The sequence below is a fragment of the Balaenoptera physalus genome, assembly GCF_965194825.1.
Source record: "Balaenoptera physalus genome assembly, chromosome: X".
In the NCBI taxonomy this organism is placed as follows: Eukaryota; Metazoa; Chordata; class Mammalia; order Artiodactyla; family Balaenopteridae; genus Balaenoptera; species Balaenoptera physalus.
This window is the reverse complement of record NC_138903.1, coordinates 42887781-42910214: the sequence shown is the minus strand read 5'-3', so window position 1 is coordinate 42910214 and position 22434 is coordinate 42887781. Positions and strand designations below refer to the sequence as shown.

Here is a 22434-nt window from a genome sequence, read left to right as displayed (position 1 = left end):
CCAAGCTGGAAAAGAACTGGAATTCTGCTTGGCACTTGGTTATGTCAATACGGTTAATATTGAACCAGTGATATTTTTATTTTATTATATTCCTGCCCAGGAATATGGTCTGTCTCTCCATGTGCTTAAGTTTTATATTATATTCTAGAATAATAACTATTAGTTTTTCTATTTTGAGTCCAGCACCGTTCTTGTTACATTTCCTTTTAGGTATTTTGTGTTGTCATTATTGGAAATAGGATATTTTTTTCCTCTCCATCTGTTTCAATCTTGTACCCCATCACCTTGTCAAAATTCCCTGTACTAGTTTTCTGAGTATACAATGATATAACCTGCAAATAAAAATGATTTTCTCTCCCTTCTTGATATTGAAGCAGTTTATTTCATCTTCATATTTAATTGCATTAGCTAGAGCTTTCAAACACTGTTGTGATAGGAACAACCCCATGTTGTTACTGGTTTTAATGGAAATTGTCTTCAGCATTTTACCTTTTAGTTTTATACTTCCTGGTGGTTTTGAGACTATGATCTTTGCCGAATTTTTGTAGTTTCCTACAAAATTTTAAGAATTACTGCTGAATTGTGTCAAATGCCCTTTTTATATCCATTGATACGGTTGTATAGTTTTTCTTCTTAATTTGTTGATGTAATAAGTAAATCGATAAATGGACTAGCATTAACCATCTGTGTCTTATCGGAAAACCCAATTTGGTCATGGGGTAAATTTTTCTTTTGATCCTTACTGGACTCAAATTGCTAATATTTTATTAAAGATGTTTGCATCTATAAGATGAAATAATCTCCAGATAACTGTTTGTATTAAGACTATATTTTTTAGGTAAGGTAACAGTGCTTCATAAAATAAATTTGGAAGATTTCCAACTTGCTATTATTATTTGAAACAGGGATTAGCAAACTTTTTCTGTAAAGAGCCAAACAGTAAATATTTGAGACTTTGCCAGTCCTACAGTCTCTCTTGCAACTACTCAACTCTGCTGCTGTAGCAAATGCAGCCACAGACAATATGTAAACAAACGGACATGGTTGTTTTCCAGTAAAATTTTATTTACAAAAACCGGCCAAGGACCAGATTTGACCTGCAGCCTGTAGTTTGCCATCCGCTGGTCTAGAACTGTTTAAAAACTGTAGAAATACTGTTTTTTAAAAGTTAGATTGCACTCCATATTAAGTCAATTTCATCGTGGTACCTTTTTTTTGTACTTAACTTTTTTTTTTTTAATAAATTTATTTATTTATTTTTGGCTATGTTGGGTCTTCGTTTCTGAGCGAGGGCTTTCTCCAGTTGCGGCGAGCGGGGCCCACTCTTCATCGCGGTGCGCGAGCCTCTCACCGTCGCGGCCTCTCCCGTTGCGGAGCACAGGCTCCAGACGTGCAGGCTCAGTAGTTGTGGCTCACGGGCTTAGTTGCTCCGCGGCATGTGGGATCTTCCCAGACCAGGGCTCGAACCCGTGTCCCCTGCATTGGCAGGCAGATTCTCAACCACTGCGCCACCAGGGAAGCCCAACTTTCTTTTTTTAATTGAAGTATAGTTGACATACTATATTATAATAGTTTCAGGTACACAGCGTAGTGGTTCAATATTTGTATTTCTTACAAATTTATCACCATGATACATCTAGTAACCATCTGTCACCATACTGTATTTAACTTTTTATTGTGAAATAATTATAGATTCACAGGACATTGCAAAAAATAGTACAGAAAGCTGGGTTTTTGGTTTTTTTGTTTTTGTTTTTGTTTTGGCTGCATTGGGTCTTCGTTGCTGTGCGCAGGCTTTCTCTAGCTGCAGAGAGCAGGGGCTACTCTTCATTGCGGTGTGTGGGCTTCTCGTTGCGGTGGCTTCTCTTGTTGTGGAGCATGGGCTGTAGTCTCACAGGCTTCAGTAGTTGTGGCACGCAGACTCAGTAGTTGTGGCTCGCGAGCTCTAGAGCACAGGCTCAGTAGTTGTGGCCCACAGGCTTAGTTGCTCCATGGCATGTGGGATCTACCCAGACCAGGGCTCGAACCCGTGTCCCCTGCATTGACAGTGGGTTCTTAACCACTGCGCCACCAGGGAAGTCCCAAAGCTGGTGTTTTTTAAAAATGATACACATTACAAATTTTCTGACTTCTATACACTGGTCACTTAGAGATTCTTTTGCTCTTTCTTTTTTTGCATTAATTTATATTTTGCTGGAGAAGCACCTGTTTCACCTCCATATTTAAATGTTGCTATGGATTTGCACATAATATTCTTCTAGAAATAATGTTTAGTGGAATATCTCCTCTAGTAGTAATATCTCCTCCTTCCTAATATTGTATTTTTTTTCTATTTATCAGATTTGCTGGAAGTTTATTCATGTAACTGGTCATTTCAAAGGATGAGCTCTTCACTTTATTTATACTCTCAATGTACATATAATATACACACATATATCGCATTTAGGTTTTATTAGGGGATTTATTAGCATATTTTGAGTTTTTTCTAATTTCTTTTTCTAATTACTCAGGTTGAGTACTTAGCTTTTTTGAGGTTTTCTCTCATTTTAATAACGAATCATGTAGGACTGTACATTTTCTTATAAATATAGCTTTTGCTGTGTGAAATAACATCTGGTACAAAGTGTATAACTTCAGTGTTGTTGGTGCATTTTGAGTTTGATTTTTATTTCTTTATCTATTTTTAATTACCTTTGTTGTGGCAAAAATAAACACGTACCATAAAATTTACCATCTTAACCATTTCTAAGTGTACAGTTCAATAGTGTTAAGTATATTCACATTGTTCTGCAACCAATCTCTAGAACTTTTTCACCTTATGAAATGGAAACTGTATACCCATTAAACGACATCTCCCCATTTCCCCCTCCTCCAGCCCCTGGCAACCACCATTCTTCTTTCTGTTTCTATGAATTTGAGTATTCTAGATACCTTATGTAAGTGGTATCATCCAGGACTTTTCTTTTTGTGACTGGCTTATCTCATTTAGCAAATGTCTTCAAGTTTCATCCATGTTGTAGCATGTGTCAGAATTTCCTCTTTAATGCTGAGTAATATACTATTGCATGAATATACCACATTTTGTTTATCCATTCATCTCCTGATGGACACTTGGGTTGCTTTCACCTCTTGACTATTGTGAATAGTGCTGCTATGAACAGGAGTGTGCAAATTTGTCTTTGAGATCCTACTTTCAATTCTTTTGGATATATACCCAGAAGTGAGATTGCTATTTTTCATTTTTTGAGGAAAGCCGTACTATTTTCCATAGTGGCTGCACCATTTTATATTCCCATCAGCAGTGCACAAGCGTTCCGATTTCTCCACGTCCTCGCCAACACTTGTTATTTTCTTTTTTTTTAATAGTAGACATCCTAGTGGGTATGAGGTGTTATCTCACTTTTTTTGACTTGTATTTTCCTAATGATTGATGTTGACCATCTTTTCATATGCTTGTTGACCATTCATATATCATCTTTGGAGAAATGTCTGTTCAAATCCTTTGCCAATTTTTTAATTGGGTTATCTGGGTTTGTTGTTGTTGTTGAGTTATAGGAGTTCTTTATATATTCTGGATATTAGCCCCTTATCAGATATATGATTTGCACATATTTTCTTCCATTCCCTAGGTTGCCTTTTCACTCTATTGATTGTGTCCTTCAATGCACAGAAGTTTTTAATTTTGATGTAGTCCAATTTGTCTATTTTTGCTTTTGTTTCCTGTGTTTTGGTGTCATATCCAGGAAATCTTTGCCAAATACAAATGTCATGAAGCTTTTCCCCTGTGTTTTCTTCTAATAATTTTGGGTCTTATATTTAGGTCTTTGATATATTTTGAATTAATTTTTGTATATGGTGTAAGGTAATACTTTTGCACATGGATATCCAGTTTTTTTCCCAGCACCATTTATTGAGGAGACTAACCTTTCCCACATTGAATGCTTTTGGCACCTTTGTCAAAAATCATTTGACCGTATATGACCCATTTATTTCTGGGCTCCCTATTCCATTGGTCTATATATCTGTCTTTATGCCAGTACCACACTGTTTTGATTACTGTAACTTTGTAAAAAGTTTTGAAATCCATAAGTGTAAGACCTCCAACTTTGTTCTTCTTTTTCAAGATTGTTTTGGGCTATTCGGGGTTGGGTTTAATTTTTTGAATTAGAGTTCCTAAGGTCACTCTTCCTAAGTTCCTTAGTCTACTAGCTCTGCCTTTATATATAACCTGTTTATACCGATTGGATGCTTCTGACCTTGAAATTCCCTTTGATAATTATATCACCAAACTGGCTTTCCTTTTTCTGGACTTTGCTTGGCATATCTTTGCCCAACCCTTTATTTTGCAAATTGCTGCTGTGTTTTAGTTATGCTTCTTATAACTATGTCTCATTGTGCTTGCTTTTTTATTCCAATCTTATCTCTCTCTCGACAGAATGAATCAACTGATTCAATTTCACATAACCATAGTATACCTAATTCTATGCCTTGTTTCTTATTTTATGTTTACTATTTATATTATTTTCTGCTTTCTTTTTCCTGTTCTTACTTTTGATGACTTAGTGCAGGTATGACCATTCACCCCCTCTCTCCCCAGCCCACTCACCTTTTAAGTCAGGTAATTTTAACTTTTATAAAATCTTTAAAGGTATATCTTCCCATTTCTATCAAACATAATTAAGTTTATATTTTCCCTATTTATACCTATAGAGACATGCCCTCTCCTTTCAATTTTCTTCAGCAAGACAGTTATACCTCTGGACCTTTCAAAGATAATTTAAAATTTTTATTACAGGTCATTTATATTTTCTTTAGGTTTCTGCTTTAAAAGGTACTTAGCATTTTAAATTTCAAATTCCCAGTCACATTTTCTTCCTCTGTTATGATTGTACACACACTTACATACATACATGTCCTGTTGTTTTCAAAGATCTCACGATGACCAGGTGAACTTGTGTGTTTGCATATGCATTGTTTTGTTCTTTTGAGATCTCACTTCTGATTCAATTTTCTTTTATTTAGAATACTTCCTTGAATGTTTTCCTTCACTATGGTAAATTGATGGAACACTCTTCAAATTATTTCATGTCTAAAACTGTCCTTCTTTGGTTCTGGCTGAGAAATAGGATCTTTAGGAGGGATATAGTCTCCTTACACTGAAGTCCTCTTCTCTCCATGGTCCGTAGATGTTAAATGACTCTGGCTTCCATTGTTGTGAGAAGTCTGATGCTAGGAGGATGCATGTGGGGGAGGATCAGATTTAAGACAGTGGTTCTCACTCCTCACAGTGCATCAGAATCACTTATGCAGTTTTTATAAATACAGATGCCTGGGCCCACAGATATTAAGTTACACTCATTAAGGAGTGGAACTTTGCATAAGCATTTTTAGAAGATTTTAGAAGATCCTAGTTTGATTCTGATGTGCACGCAGAGTTAGGAACCACTGATTTCAGGCCTAATGGTATCAGTGATGGGAAGTCCTGCTGGAGTTACTAATTTGTCAGCAGTGAATGTGCATTTGAAGGAGCCCTTAGCAAATAATACTTGGGCATTTTGGGGGAAAGTGATTACATCTCTGTAGGAATCATTGAATGTAGAAGTCAGTGATTAAGATCTCTGCAAGGTAATGATTGAAAGGCTGACGTAGTCAGTGAGTTGACTGAGAGCCTTGGAGCTTTGGCAACTGGAGACTTTGGGGAGGTCTTATTTTGAAAATACTTGCGATCAGTGATTTGGTGTCCTATGGGTATCAGGAATTGTGGCCATGTGGAGTCAGTTAATTGGGGCCTGGAAGGTCAGCATCTGGCCTCTCCTTTAGTCCATTTCAGGTACTGTAAGGATCAGTTATTAGCTGTCTAGACAGATGAATGATTGGATTCCTGGTGGGGGTATGTTATTGGGATCCTCTGCTGGGGATTATTTGAGGGGCCTTTGAAAGCCAGGCTAATTACCCTCTTGGAAAAGTAATTTGCAATCTGAATTAATGTTAAGAGTCTGTGCCATGTCAATGTTTGGTTAGTTTTTCAGTAGCACCCTGCATTTGATGTGGTTCAGTGAGTCATGGATGGCTTCTGCTACCAGCCAGAGATAACAGTGATGTGGTCTCAGGGATCTGGGACCTGTAGTGACCAATTATCAACGGGCTAGAGCAGGTCAGGGCTTGGGCATTTGATGCAATATTACTGAGTGGCTGAGAGTGTGAATTTTGGAACTAACAGATCTGGGTTGAATCCTGTCTTTCCACTTAGTTTTGTGATCTTAGTACACATGACTTAAAAATCTCTACACCTCTATTTTCTTATCTGTAAAATGGGTAGAATAATAATAGAACTGATTGTCAGAGTTGTGAAAATTAAATGAGGTGCCTGATGTGTGCCTTTTAATAACAGTAATTGCTAATATTTATTCAATGCTTACCATTACAAGTATCATCTCATGTAGTTTTTATTATCTCTTAAGATAGGCATATCTGCCTTGTTTTGGAACCTGTATCTGAACGTAACTTCTTCATATTCTCCCAGCTAACATGTGAGAGACCTGGGATTCAAACCTTCAGTAATTTTAATCCAAATTTTATCATCTTTCCTATATTCCACCATGACTATAAACTAGAGTTAGTTTTTTCTGAATTTTTCTCTTCTGCAGTATTCAACACAGCTAGCCACTCCTTGGTGACTGCAGGAAGTGTTTGTGGGATGAATGTTGAGTAACTGACCATGTGGACACTGTCTTTCCAGGTTTCTTGAAGTCTCTGCGGAGCCCCTGGGTAAGACCCTATAGTGAAGGCTGCAGAATCTTCCTTCCGGCCTCAGCAGCTCTGGTTGAGTCCATGGGTGCCCACCTGGCCTCGGGCTCCCGGGAAGAGCAGAGTTGTCAGCAAGAGAGCCTGGGGGCTGAGGCCCAGCAGGAAGATGCCAGCCAACTGGAGCTCTCCCCAGTGGTCCCCAGCCCTGGCTGCAGAGGGACATGGCAGCATGTGTGAGGTGAGGAGGGAGAGGTCTCCAGGGGCAGGAATTCAGTGAGGAGATGGCCCTAACCTGTCACCAGGGCCTCAGGGCAGGGGCAAGTGGGTCACAGAAGCAGCAGATTCTGGACTTGCTGCCCCGAGACAGATCACCGTCCTTCTGCTGCGTGAGCACCAAGTCACTGGTGTCCCACATTCAAAGCCCTGTGTGTTTCAGTGGAAAATGATGCAGTTGATGGAGGAAGGGTGGGATGGGAGGGTCACCCCTACAGCCTAGGGGAGGGGGAGGCAGCTCCCTGCTGATTCCAGACTCTGGAAGGTACCCTCTCACCTGTAACCCCTCATTTCCCCAGCTCTGACCATAGATCTCTTCTCCTTCCCAGAAAAGAACTAGAAAATACTCAGTCTCTGGTGCATTGTCGTTTGTTCCTTTATTTGTTTAGTTGCTGCTTCCATTTACCATTGCATTTATGAGGTTTATAATCAGTATAGTAAAATGAACACATATGAATCTATAAAGTTAGGATCAGGGAAAATATAGACAGAGTGGACAAAGTCAACAACAGAGCACAATTAGACTGTAGCTATTCACGCAATGCTGAATGAATTTTAGTAACATGGCTATTAAAATCAAACTGCAAATTTGTGTTCTTTGTGGCAGATACAGAATAAAAGAAATACAAGCAGTTAGGTGATTAAATTGTCCACAAGGACAGCATGACAGTTCCTCTGTGGTAGAAACTTCCTGGTATGGGGTTTTCAAAAGGTTTTTTTTTTTTTTTTTTTTACATAAAGCTGTCTTTAATCACAAAAAATCAAGGACTAAATTCAGATAACTTGATAATCTGCCAAAGCAGTCAAGAAACAATTAGTGATCTTTCTTAATCATTCTTGACCACTTTCCACTCAATATTCAATTCACATTTTACTCCCCCCTTAGACTCATCTTCTGTACAAAGGCTTACATAATCCCCCAACTCCTACTAACTCAGAGCTCCACACCAGTATGGAAATGATTTTCACTCTTTTTTCTCCCACTAAACTGTCAGCTACTTGGTAGCAGGGATGCAGGCTTCTTCCTCTTGTTATCCTGCAGCTAATATTCCTGACTCCAGACTTCTCCATAGCCATCTGTCCTCCACAGTGCAGACAGAGTTCCTTTGCTTCCCAGTGAATGGGGTCTTTAACATTTACTTGACAATGAGCCTATGGAAATGCCTCCGGAGCTCTCCGTACAGGTATCTCCTCTTGGCTCCTGTAGGTTTGTTGATTCAGAAGCTCTGGTTCCTTTTAAGATTTTCAGAGATTCCTGGTCAAGATGTCGGTGCAGGGGAAGATCCTGAACTGACCTCATCCCACGGACACACCAAGCCTACAGCTATGTATGGAACAATGTCCTCAGGAAAAAACAACAACTAAAAACTGGTGGAGCGACCCCTTCTCATCAGGCAACGAGAGGGAAACCACCTGGAAGCAGGTAGTAAAGGCTGAGACGCCATCTCACCATAAACTGCACCCTCAGCAAGGCCACCCATAACTGCGAGGGAACTCAAAACCTGGAGCTTCTCCCAGAGGAGTGAAGGGTTTGTACCTCACATGGGACACGCCAACTTTTAAGACTGGTACTAGAGAGACAAGCCCTCAATACACCTGGCTTTGAAGACCAGCAGGGCTCACTCCAGGGGCTCACTCGCTCTCAAAAGGTTTTTGATAGATATTCATATAAATTGATAGAGGGGACTCTGTTCATAATTATGCTGTGACAACTTGGACATATAGTCAGCCTAATAATAGAGAAACAATGTCATTTATAGCAACCCCATCTTTTTTTTTTACTTTAAAAAAAAAATGTAAAGTTTATTTTTGGCTGCATTTGGTCTTCGTTCCTGCGTGCGGGCTTTCTCTAGTTGTGACGAGCAGGGGCTACTCTTTGTTGCAGTGCACTGGCTTCTCGTTGCGGTGGCTTCTTTTGCCGCGGAGCATGGGCTCTAGGCACGCGGGCTTCAGTAGTTGCAGCACGTGGGCTCAGTAGTTGCAGTGCACGGGCTCAGTAGCTGTGGCTCGTGGGCTCTAGCGCACAGGCTCAGTAGTTGTGGCGCACGGGCTTAGTTGCTCCGCGGCATGTGGGATCTTCCTGGACCAGGGCTCAAACCCATGTCCCCTGCATTGGCAGGTGCATTCTTAACCACTGTGCCACCAGGGAAATCCTTTACTTTTTTATATTGAAGTATAGTTGATTTACAATGTTGTGTTAATTTCTGCTGTACAGAAAAGTGATTCAGTTATATATATATATATATTCTTTTTTTAATATTCTTTTCCATTATGGTTTATCACAGGATATTGAATATAGTTCCCTGTTATAGCAACCCCATCTTGCATGTAGTACTGTGTGTTTTCTTTGGCTGTCTTCTAAAGCAGCCCTTGGCAAATATTTTCTGTAGGGCCCAATAGTAAATATTTTAGGCTTTGTGGCTCATAGTCTCTGTTACAACTACTCAACTCGGCTTTTGTAGCATGAAAACAGCTATAGTCCATATGTAAACAAATGAGTGTAGCTGCCTACCCCTATTCTAGAGCATTTTTTCCAGAGGAAGCCAAAGCCCTACAGTCAAAGCAGATCTCAGCAAATGTATTATAACAAGAAACCAAAACTGTCTGAGGGCACACCTTTCTGATGGTCTGACGTCATACAAACAGAAAAGACTAAATTATATGTATCAATGCGTGGGCTAAATGCACTTCAGTAATACTCTGTAATAATTTTTCTTGGTCAGCCTTTTGACACTGCTTGAGCAACAGCTAGGTCAAAATTATAAGTGGCATTAGTCATATATAACATTTTCAGTCCAGTTTTGTCCTGTGGTCATTTCCTCCCTTTTTCTTAAAAATTATCTTTTAATTTTTGGCATTACAGAACTTATCCACGTGTACTGTATAATATTCAAGCTATTCAGAAATGCAAAAAATAGTATAATAAACCCCTTGTACCCATCGCCCATGTACAACAACTATCAACAGTTATGAACATATGACTAATCTTGTTTTATCTACTACTGCTGGATTATTTTAAAGCAACTCACTGAAATGATATATTTTGTCCTTATTTCCTTTAGTATGTATCTCTGTTTAACTGCAATACCATTAACACACTTAAAACATTAACAATATTTTATTAATATCATTTGTTACCTACTTATTAAACAAATGTCCCTAATTGTCCCATACATGCCTTTTTAAATTGGAATTTTAATTAAAATAATTGTGAACTCACATGCAATTATGACAAATAATACTGAGAGGTCCTGTGTATCCTTTACCAAGTATCTTAGTCCATTCAGGCTGCTATAATAGAATACCACAGACTGGGTGGCTTAAACAACAGAAATTTACTTCTCACAGTTCTGGAGGCTGGAAAGTCCAAGATCAAAGTGCCAGCAGATCTGATGTCTGGTGAAAACCCACTTCTTGGTTTGCAGGTGGCCATCCTCTCACTGTATCCTCACATGGTGAAGAACAGAGAGTGAGAGCTAGTTCTCATGTCTTTTCTTATAAGGGCACTAAACCCATTCATGAGGGCTCCACTCTCATGACCTAATTACCTCCCAAAGGCCCCACCTCCTACTACTGTCACCTTGGGGGTAAGGATTTCAACCTATGAAATCTGTGGGGGACACAGACATTTAGTTCATAGCACCCAGTTTCCCCCAGTGGTAAGATCTTGCAAAACTATGATCACAATCAGGATATTGACATTGATACAGTACACTGATCTTATTCTGATTTTCCCAGTTTTACATGTATTCATTTGTGTGTGTGTGTGTTTAGTTTCATACAATTTTATCACAGTTATAGGTTTGAATGAAGATAGAGAACACTTCTATCACAGGGATCCTTGGTGTTGCAGTTTACAACCACACCTACCTCCCCCTCCTATACCTTTCCCTAACCCCTGGCAACTACTAACCTGGTCTCCATTTCCAAAATTTTGTCATTTCATAAATGTATTAGGAGGTGGGGCTTCCTGAAGAGAGGAGAGAGGTGGGTGTCTGGAAAAAATATTGGCTGAAATATTTCCACGTAAGATAAAAAAATATATACCCAAAGATACAACAATCAACAAATCCTAAGCACAAGAACATGAGAAAACTACTTAAGGCACATCATAATCAAGTTGCTCAAAACCACTGGTGAAGAGAAAATCCAAGAGAAAAAAAGAAAATGCACAGGAACAAAGATAAGGACGAAAGCAGTTTTCTTGTCAGTAACAAGCCAGGAAACAGTGGAGCAAGGAAACAGTGGAGCAAGAACTTTACTGAAATTAACAACAACAAACCAGCAACCTAGAATTCTCTACCTGCAAAATTATTTTTTTAATGAAGACAAAATAAAGACATTTTCAGACATACAAAAGTTTAAAGAATTCATCATCAGCTGACAGGCACTACAAAAAATGTTAAAGGAGGTCCTTCAAGCAGAAGGCAAATGATACCAGATGGAAATCTACATCTACACAAAGGAATGAAGAGCACCAGAAATGGTAACTACATGGGTAAATATAAATACTTTTCTTATTATTTGGATCTCTTTAAAAGATAATCAACTGTTTAAAATTAAAATACCAATGAATCATGCCATTTATAATATATGCAAATTGAAATATATAACAACAATAGCACAAAACTTAGGAGGGTACAGTGAAGTATGTTGTAAGGTTCTTGAATTATACATAAAGTGCTATAATATCACTTGAAGGTAGACTGTAATAAGTTAATGATATTAATACTATAAACTCTAAAGCAACAACTAAAATAAAATGAGAAAGTATTAAAGCTCTTAAACCCAATGAAGAATATAAAATGGAATCATAAAAAATACTTAATTCAAAATAAGACAGAAATAAAGGAAAAAGGGAAAAGAGAACAGATAGAACAAATAGAAAACAAATAGCCATATGGTAGATTTAAACACAACCACATCTATAATCATATTATATGTAAATGGAAAATAGAGATTTTTCAATTGGATAAAAAAGCAAGACACAACTATATGTTCTGTGCAAGAAATCCACTTTAAATATAAAGACAAAAATAGGTTAAAAGTAAAAGGATGGCAAAACTAACACTAATCCAGGGAATTCATACATGCACCCCAATGTTCATTGCAGCACTATATACAATAGCCAGGACATGGAAGCAACCTTAATGTCCATTGACAGAGGAATGAATAAAGATGTGGTATATATATACAATGGAATATTACTCAGCCATAAAAAAGAACAAAATAATGCCATTTGCAGCAACATGGATGAACCTAGAGATTGTCATAATGAGTGAAGTAAGTCAGACAGAGAAAGACAAATACCATATGATATCACTTATATGTGGAATCTAAAAAAATGGTACAAATGAACTTATTTACAAAACAGAAATAGAGTCATAGATGTAGAAAACAAACTTATGGTTACCAGGGGGGAAGGGGAGAGGGATAAATTGGGAGATTGGGATTGACATATACATGCTACTATATATAAAATAGATAACTAATTAGAGCCTACTGCACAGGGAACTCTGCTCAATACTCTGTAATGACCTATATGGGAAAAGAATCTAAAAAAAGAGTGGGTATATATATATGTATAACTGATTCACTTTGCTGTACACCTGAAACTAATACAACATTGTAAATCAACTATACTCCAATAAAAAAATTTTTTTAACATCTTTATTGGAGTATAATTGCTTTACAATGGTGTGTTAGTTGTTGCTTTATAACAAAATGAATCAGTTATACATATACATATGTCCCCATATCTCTTCCCTCTTGAGTCTCCCTCCTTCCCATCCTCCCTATCCTACCCCTCTAGGTGGTCACAAACCACTGAGCTGATCTCCCTCTGCTATACGGCTGCTTCCCACTAGCTATCTGTTTTACGTTTGGTAGTGTATATATGTCCATGCCACTCTCTCACTTTGTCCCAGCTTAGTCTTCCCCCTCCCCGTATCCTCAAGTCCATTCTCTAGTAGGTCTGCATCTTTATTCCCATCTTGCCCCTAGGTTCTTCATGACCATTTATTTATTTTTTTTAGATTCCATATATATGTGTGAGCATACGGTATTTGTTTTTCTCTTTCTGACTTACTTCACTCTGAATGACAGTCTCTAGGTCCATCCACCTCACTACAAATAACTCAGTTTCGTTCCTTTTTATGGCTGAGTAATATTCCACTGTATATATGTGCCACATCTTCTTTATCCATTCATCTGTCGATGGACACTTAGGTTGCTTCCATGTCCTGGCTATTGTAAATAGAGCTGCAATGAACATTGTGGTACATGACTCTTTTTGAATTATGGTTTTCTCAGGGTATATGCCCGGTAGTGGGATTGCTGGGTCATATGGTAGTTCTATTTTTAGTTTTTTAAGGACCCTCCATACTGTTCTCCATAGTGGCTGTATCAATTTACATTCCCACCAACAGTGCAAGAGGGTTCCCTTTTCTCCACACCCTCTCCAGCATTTATTGTTTGTAGATTTTTTGATGATGGCCATTCTGACCAGTGTGAGACAAAATTCAACACCCATTTATGATAAAAACCCTGCAGAAAGTAGGCATAGAGGGAACTTACCTCAACATAATAAAGGCCATATATGACAAACCCACAGCCAACATCGTTCTCAATGGTGAAAAACTGAAACCATTTCCACTAAGATCAGGAATGAGACAAGGTTGCCCACTCTCACCACTATTATTCAACATAGTTTTGGAAGTTTTAGCCACAGTAATCAGAGAAGAAAAAGAAATAAAAGGAATCCAAATCGGAAAAGAAGAAGTAAAGATGTCACTGTTTGCAGATGACATGATACTATACGTAGAGAATCCTAAAGATGCTACCAGAAAACTCCTAGAGCTAATCAATGAATTTGGTAAAGTAGCAGGATACAAAAGTAATGCACAGAAATCTCTTGCATTCCTATACACTAATGATGAAAAATCTGAAAGTGAAATTAAGAAAACTCTCCCATTTACCATTGCAACCAAAAGAATAAAATATCTAGGAATAAACCTACCTAAGGAGACAAAAGACCTGTATGCAGGGAGATCAGCTCTGTGCTTTGTGACCACCTAGAGGGGTGGGATAGGGAGGGTTGGAGGGAGGGAGACGCAAGAGGGAAGAGATATGGGGATATATGTATATGTGTAGCTGATTCACTTTGTTGTAAAGCAGAAACTAGCACACCATTGTAAAGCAATTATACTCCAATAAAGATGTTTAAAAAAAAAGTTTCCCTTCTCCCCAGTTTATTTTTCATTTGTTTATTTATATATGAACAGACATAGATTCTTATATCATTCAGTTTATAATCTATTTATTTATTTACTGTGCTGAAATCCAAAGGTAATTTATTAAATATTTCCCCATTAAATTTTTGTTAACTGTAGGATTTTTGGTTTTTTCCACTATGGTTTACCACAGGATACTGAATATAGTTCCCTGTACTATACAGTAGGACCCTGTTGTTTATCCATTCTATATATAATAGTTTGCATCTGCTCATTCCAAACTCCCAGTCCATCCCTCCCCCACCCACCCTCTCCCTTGGCAGCAAGAAGTCTGTTCTCTATGTCTGTGAGTCTGTTTCTGTTTTGTAGGTAAGTTCATTTGTGTCATGTTTTAGATTCCAGATATAAGTGATATCATATGGTTTTTGTCTTTCTCTTTCTGACTTACTTCACTTAGTATGATAATCTCTAGTTGCATCCATGTTGCTGCAAATGGCATTATTTCATTCTTTTTTATGGCTGAGTAGTATTCCATTGTATATATACATACCACATCTTCTTTATCCATTCATCTGTCAATGGACATTTAGGTTGTTTCCATGTCTTGGCTATTGTGAATACTGCTGCTATGAACATAGGGGTGCATGTATCTTTTTGAATTATAGTTTTTTCTGGGTATATGCCCAGGAGTGGGATTGCTGGATCATATGGGAACTCTCTTTTTAGTTTTTTGAACAACCTCCATATTGTTCTCCATACTGGCAGTACCAATTTACATTCCCACCAACAGGGTAGGAGGGTTCCCTTTTCTCCACACCCTCTTCAGCATTTGTTATTTGTAGACTTTTTAATGATGGCCATTCTGACCAGTGTGAGATGGTACCTCATTGTAGTTTTTTTTTTTTTTTAAAGATTTACTGATTGATTGATTGATTGATTGCTATGTTGGGTCTTCGTTTCTGCGCGAGGGCTTTCTCTAGCTGCGGCAAGTGGGGGCCACTCTTCATCGCGGTGCACGGGCCTCTCACTATCGCGGCCTCTCTTGTTGCGGAGCACAGGCTCCAGACGCGCAGGCTCAGCAGTTGTGGTTCACGGGCCCAGTTGCTCCACAGCATGTGGGATCCTCCCAGACCAGGGCTCGAACCCGCGTCCCCTGCATTAGCAGGCAGATTCTCAACCACCGTGCCACCAGGGAAGCCCCTCATTGTAGTTTTAATTTGCATTTCTCTAATAATTTATTACTATATTTATTTTGAATTTTAAAATATTCTCAGATTTGGCCAGTGGGAGTCACTTGCAGCTGGAATGTTATGTCCTTTTGACATGTCCCATGATGCCTTGAGCACATCCTGACCTTCTGGCACAACAAAATGTTCAGGTTCATCTTGTACTTTTCCCACCCCAGCCCAGAATAACCCACATCTCCTAGTTAATAATTTTTTAATGAGTTTTAATCCTGGTATATAACATAGTATGCCTACTACTAAATACCTAATATTATATAATATTTTATAGGAGAAAGAAATATAGTTGAAATTTCTGCAATTCACTGTGTTCATGCAGTAAAAGTTATTCTTTACTGAAAATGAGAACTACATTGACAGATGAATGGATAAAGAAGATGTGGTACAAATATACAATGGAGCACTACTCAGCCATGAAAAAGAATGAAATAATGTCATTTGCAGCAACATGGATGCAACTAGAGATTATCATACTAAGTGAAGTAAGTCTGAAAGAAAAAGACAAATACCATATGGTGTCACTTATATGTGGAATCTAAAATATGACACAAATGAACCTATCTATGAAACAGAAACGGAATCATGGACATAGAGAACAGACTGGTAGTTGCCAAGGGGGAGGGGGCTGGGGAGGGATGGAGCGGGAGGTTGGGGTTAGCAGATGTAAGCTTTTATATATAGAATGGATAAACAACAAGGTCCTACTGTATAGCACAGAGACCTATATTCAATATCCTATGATAAACCATAATGGAAAAGAATATTTTTTTAAAAAGAATGTATATATATGTATAACTGAATCACTTTGCTGTACAGCAGAAAGTAACACAACACTGTAAATCAACTATACTTCAATTTTAAAAGTATTGATAAAAATGAGGACTAAACAACCCTCTTAAGTCCTCCAGCTATTTCGAGAACTGCCAGAAACACCTTTCCTGGGCAGTTTAGTACCGAGTAGCAGATGTTATGCTGGGAACTGGGAAGGGAGAAATACACACCCCTTGTCCTGTAGCAACCCCGAAATGTGAAAAACAAATACAGGTAGGTAGGAAAGGTAAGTTCTCCATGAGGGAGTAAGTTTACCCGCCAGTGTTGGAGAAGCTTAAATTGGATGATAAGGCATGTGATACAAAGTGCAAAGGTATGGAAGTGAAAAAGAAAAACTATTTGATGTCAAATAGCTCTATGTAGAAGAAGAAGGGTCTATGTGACATTCAGGGAAGCAAAATGAATTTAAAATCTGAGGACAAATGCTGGACTCCATCATAGAAAAAGTAAGAATTTTTTCCTTGATCTAGTGGATCACCATGGAGGGATTATATATGCAGGAAAGATATATTAACTAACTTTTGTATCTTGAAAGAATTATAGTCCCTATTGCAATTGTATTTTATATTTCAGGATAACATATTTTAAGTAGAGATTTTTTAAAACAACATTAAAAGAGGAACTGACCACAGAGTCTTTGCACAGAATTTTAAGCCCAGACTGAAAGTGGCATATTCTATTACCAATTTTTTAAAATATTTAAAAAATTTTGCAGCTTCATTGAGGAATGGTTGACAAATTAAAAATTATATATACTTAAGGTGTACAATATGGTGCTTTGATATAAATATATTCTTTTAACTTTGACCTACCTAAGGCCCAAGTAGCGTCAGAAGCCCCAGAGGAAAGTTAAAATGTAGGATGGTTTGCACCCGTATGAAATGAAATCATCAGTGAGGTGTGCACATGAAGAACCCTATCCACTGTGTTCTGCTTTGGCCCTACGCCCTCGGCTTCTTTTAGATGGTTCTAAACCAGCGGTTCTCAAACTTGAGCATGCATCAGAATTACCTAGAGGGCTTGTCAACACACAGACTGCTAAACCTCATAACCAAAAGTCTGGTGTAGGACCCAAGAATTTGCATTTCTACCAGTCTCTCAAATGATACTGCTGGTGGTCGTCCAAGGAACATACTGTGAGAACCATTGTTCTAGAAGATGGCTGTGGCAAACCCTATCATCCTACACTTATGACAAGATTACTATTGACGACACTCGTCTTTTTCATTAGGCTGACCCTCTGTCCAGTTTACACCTGTTGTTCCGGCATAATTATTAATGATGCCCCTTCCCATTTTAAAGTGTCCTGATTTGGATGATAAAGTATAAGGTTACCTCACCCATACTCCATAATGAGATCAAATTTGTTTTTGAAATTCAATTATCAGGAAACCTTTACCCTGGAAGAATTGTCATATTTTCTCCCTGTGGCCAATGTAAATCTTACAAACGACTGCATTTCCTTTCCAGCTATATCTGATAGGAAGATAAGAAAAACTTCTAGCTCAAATTTAATTACTCTGCAGGACCATCAGGCCCAAATGCCTATAGTCCAAATAGATTCTGGTGCTGACTTTGTTCGTTCTGTCTATATCTTCTCTGACCTAAATTTATAGAGTCATACCTGGACATTTTACTACAGGGATTCTTTAATGCCCCCTAAAAACACTGGAAAAGCAATGGGTGCAACAAACAAATACATGAATTAATCTATTAAATAAAAAACTTGGTTATTAAAAACTTGGTTATTTCCTGCTTTTCTTGGGAAGGGGCTTGGGTCTGTGAAGTCAAAGTTGCAGAGGGGATGGATGTGCAGGTACGTTGCAGAGATCAGATTCACCAGCCTGGAAACACCCACACTTCAGCTGGGGGCCGCACCCTGTGGGAGACCCAGGGGGCACCACATTTCTGTGGCCACAAGCTGTGTATCTGTGACTGATATGATTGTGTGACACTTGGAAAAGGCAGGTTTCTCATTGGGACCAAGTGTACAACTATCCCCTCCTAAGTCGTTTAATATCTGTCCTTGCACCCTGACCCAAGACTTCAATTTCTAGAAAACAATCAATCATGCATGTGCATGAAGATTTAAATGCAGGAATTCCACTGCGGTGATGTTAATAGTCAAAACCAAAACTATCCTTCATAAATGTTAACTAACAGTATATTGGTTATAAAAATTATGATATATTCAAAGACTCAGTATTATGCAGCTGTTAAAATTGTATACAAAAATATTTGCTGACGTGGAAAAATACTTAAGTTAGAATACAGAGCAAAGAGAGAAGGTAACCAAACAATTCTAGTTTTCATTTAAACTAAATGTGCATGTATGAATATACTAAACACTCATGAACATAAACACCAAAGCTCATAGCCAGAAAAAATATCTGAAAGGAAAAAAATCAAAATGTTAATAGAATTTAGTTAGGAGATAACAGAGGTCATTTAAATTTTATTCTTTCTACTTATTCGTAGTGTATAACTTCCTTTATATTTAGTTTTGTTTATTATACAAATAGTTATATTTGTAATAGTTACAAATATAACTATTTGTATAATAAACAAAACTAAAATAATAGAGTTTTGTCATATATACTGTCTTACTGACCACATGACCCTGAGCCGCTGTGAAAATGAGCCTGTCCCCAGAGGTCACAGCATCCACAGGAAAGAGGGAACTGTGGGGCAAGGTCTGGCTCCCTCATCGTCTGCCTCTGTTTACAGACTCTCAAGGGGAACTTTTTTTTTTTAGCCTTACCGCTCGGCATGCAGGATCTTAGTTTCCCGACAAGGGATTGAACCTGTGCCCCTGCAATGGAAGCTCAGAGTGTTAACCCCTGGACCGCCAGGGAAATCCCTTGAGGGGAACTTTTAGTGGGAAACTTGGTCTTGGCTATTGTGTGGTGAGGGTGGAAGACACGGTCAGGAGACAAGCTTCCAGTCCACTGATGTCACTCACAATCCCAGAGGCCTGGACAAGTCATGTACCTTCTCAGGCCACTTTACTCATCTTTGAAAGGAGGAGGAAGAAGCAGAAGGGCCCTAGACACTGTGGTCACCCTACTACCCTGCCATTCTCTAAGTTCCAAAGAAAAGGGATTTTTCTGCCCTAGATCAGGATAGAGGAGAAATCAGCAAATCCCCAAGGATCAGGGGAAAGCAGGCTCTGGTAGGGATCAGCTGAGTGTGTGCACAGAGCCAGTGAGGACTAAAGGGCCTGTGCTGGGCGTCAGGGGTAGCGTCTCCCTGGCTGGGGCCGGTGGTCACCCCCACCCAGACCTCGCTTGCAGACACCCTGCAGGGAGCTGCCTCCCCCTCCTCTAGGCTGTGGGGCTGACCCTCCCATCCCACCTTTCCTCCATCGGCTGCATCACATTTTCCACTGAAACAGGAAGGGCTCTGGATGTGGGACAGCAACCCCATGGTGCTCACACAGCAGGAGGACGGTGACCTGTCTCAGGGACACCAAGTCTGGAATTTGCTCCTCCTGTGACACACCTGCCCCTGTCCTGAGGCCCTGGTGATCAATATCAGGTACCTAATTTAATTTTCACTGCAACCTTGCCAGCTACCTGACAATGATTATCCTTAGGACCATTTGACAATAGAAGCAGCTGAAGCACAGTGAGGCTAAGTTGGTTGTCCCAAGGTCACACTACTAGCAAGTAGAAGGACCAGGAAATACTTAAGCCAAGGTCAGCTGACTCCAAAGTGCCCACACTTAGCCACTCTGTGATTCTAAACCCCATACGGGGTTGACTCCCAATAAACAATATTCCTATTTTCCATTGTCTTCAAAGTGCTCAGGCTGAGGGGAGACAACATCTTGTGTGCATAAACTGATTGCATATTCCAGTGCACATCCAGGGCAACCTACCTGGCCCTCCCTCTTCTGACAGAGATGAAAACTCAAACTCACCCTCCCCACCCCCTTCTTAGACACTGAAAACCAGGTGTGCACCAGGTCCTCCAGTGATTGACGAACTCAGGAAAGTTGATCTCTGGTCACGTGAGGTCCCAAATCCCTGGGACCATGCCCCTGATTCCTCTGGCTGCCAATCATTCACTGACCAGCAGAAGCCACCCATGGTTGGACTACAGGGACTGCCAGAGGACACTTCAAAGTCCCCCAGTCAGTGGCATGGCCCAGGGTCCTCATATCATTAATCCATGATGACCACAGGAACCTTGAATAATACCCAACACGGGCACACCAGTGCCACACCCCCGGCAGGTTTCCAATCATCCGTCTTCCCAGACTGCCAGTTACTGACCCACATAGTTTCTAAAACCGAAACTATGGAACAGCCAAACACTGAGCATTCCTGAAGGATGTTATGGCTTTCATTCTAGAAGTCCCTCACAAAGCCACTGACCCTCCAGTCCCTAATTGCCTGGCTCTACATCCCCATAAACTTAGTGGCCTAAAAAAACACACATTTATTATCTCATAGTTTATATGAGTCTGGAATCTGGGCACAGCTTAGCTTGGTCCTCTGTTTTAGGGTCTCTCCTGAGGCTGCATTCAAGGTTTCAGCTAGGCTTGGGGCCTCATCTGAAGGCTCAACTGGGGAAGGATCTGCTTCCAAGTTCACTTATATGGTTGTTTACAGGATTCAGTTCATTTGGGCTGTTGGACTGAGAGCCTCAGTTTCTTACTGACTGTTGGTGAAAGGCCACCCTCAGTTCCCTGCTATACAGGCCTCCCCAACATGGCAAGTTGGTTCACTAAATCCAACAAGGGAGACAGCCTGTTAGCAAGACAGAAGCTACAATCTCTTGTAATCGAATCATGAAGGTGGCATCTCCTCAGTGTTAAAGGTATGCTATTGATTAGAAGCAAGTTACTCAAATGGAGGGAATTACACAAGGCCATGAATACCAGGAGGCAAGGATCATTGGGAGCCATCTTAGAAGCTACTTCCCACAGACCATGGAGAAATAAACAGCTTCAGACATTAAATAATATGAAGACTATTCCACCAATTTACTCTATTTGAGGAAAACACTAAAGGAAGTATTCTAAATAAATGAATACTAAATCAGAAGATAGATCTCAAAATAACAGAGCAAGACAATGGTTAGCTATGACTGTTGTGGTAAAATACACACCCTCAAGTACACATTCATATAGCTATAGTTAAATTATGATAAATAAAGTGACTGGGGACTTTGAATAAAAATGTTAAGTAAGTTTTCTTGAAGCAGAATTGACTTAACCTAAGAAAAATACAGTCTTCAAAAAAGCAGTTTAAATGTTTCTAGAAAAATCCGGAAATAATACTGTTCACCTTGCTGAGGCAAATATGGAGGATAGAGTATCTTTCTCTACCAAGAAAGGTTAATTATATTCTGATCAAATAATAGAAAAAACATAAATCATGCCTGTTAGAAAGGACCAAATATATAATTGGACAATTAGTAAACATAAAAATTACCAAACTAATGAGGTATGGGGGGGGGAACAAAAATGAACACAAATGTCATAAAGGTGTTAGGAAGAAGAAAAGAATGAAAGTTATATTTAGGAAATAGTAAAATTGATAATAAGGATAATATAATACAAAAAAATAAGATTATCATCATTATACAAATTTAAATGGACTGAATCTCAAGACACAAATGTGGGATTAGAGCAAAAAATACACTTATATGCAGTTAAAAGAAGTATATCTTAAACAAAGAGAAAAATGCAAAATAAAGGTTTAGGCAAAGATACACCAGATTAGTGGCAGCAAAATAAAAGCAGCAGTGATGATGTAGTTACCAAAGTAAATTCAAGGTCAAAAGGACTCAACAAGCAAAACAAAGAAAACACATAGTGGCATTGTGAAAAATGGCCAAAGATATATACTTTAGGATCTCCCCACCCACTTGCCAAAAACAGAACTATAAGGAGAAATTTGTTTTAAAATATTATAACATTTATTCTATCTTTTGATAATATAACAGATGGAGTAGACAAAAAATCAGAGTAAAGAAATGTTAATCCTCAAACTAGATTGAAAAGTCGTAATGAGTAATCTGTACCTAACTGAGAATATAGTTTCTTCTCTTATATCCATGAAAGTTTTACAAAATTCAATTGAGTAATCTGGCCCACA

At 38.9% G+C, this 22434-nt stretch overlaps 1 protein-coding gene across 3 annotated transcripts in view; it reads left to right on the top strand.

Moving 5' to 3' along the window:
- LOC309652608 (uncharacterized protein) overlaps positions 1-22434 on the top strand; it is a 41795-nt gene that overhangs the window by 6429 nt on the left and 12932 nt on the right. For 2 of the 3 annotated variants that reach the window (XR_014258800.1, XM_082446696.1), the window contains exon 3: positions 6740-6985. Coding sequence is in view for 1 of the 3 variants with exons in the window: in XM_082446696.1 (XP_082302822.1) it covers positions 6969-6985 (17 nt within the window). In the remaining 2 variants the exon portion in view is untranslated. Of the gene's footprint in view, positions 1-6739; positions 6986-8261; positions 16739-22434 lie in introns of those variants that run through there. The other variant, XR_014258801.1, reaches the window with a different exon arrangement.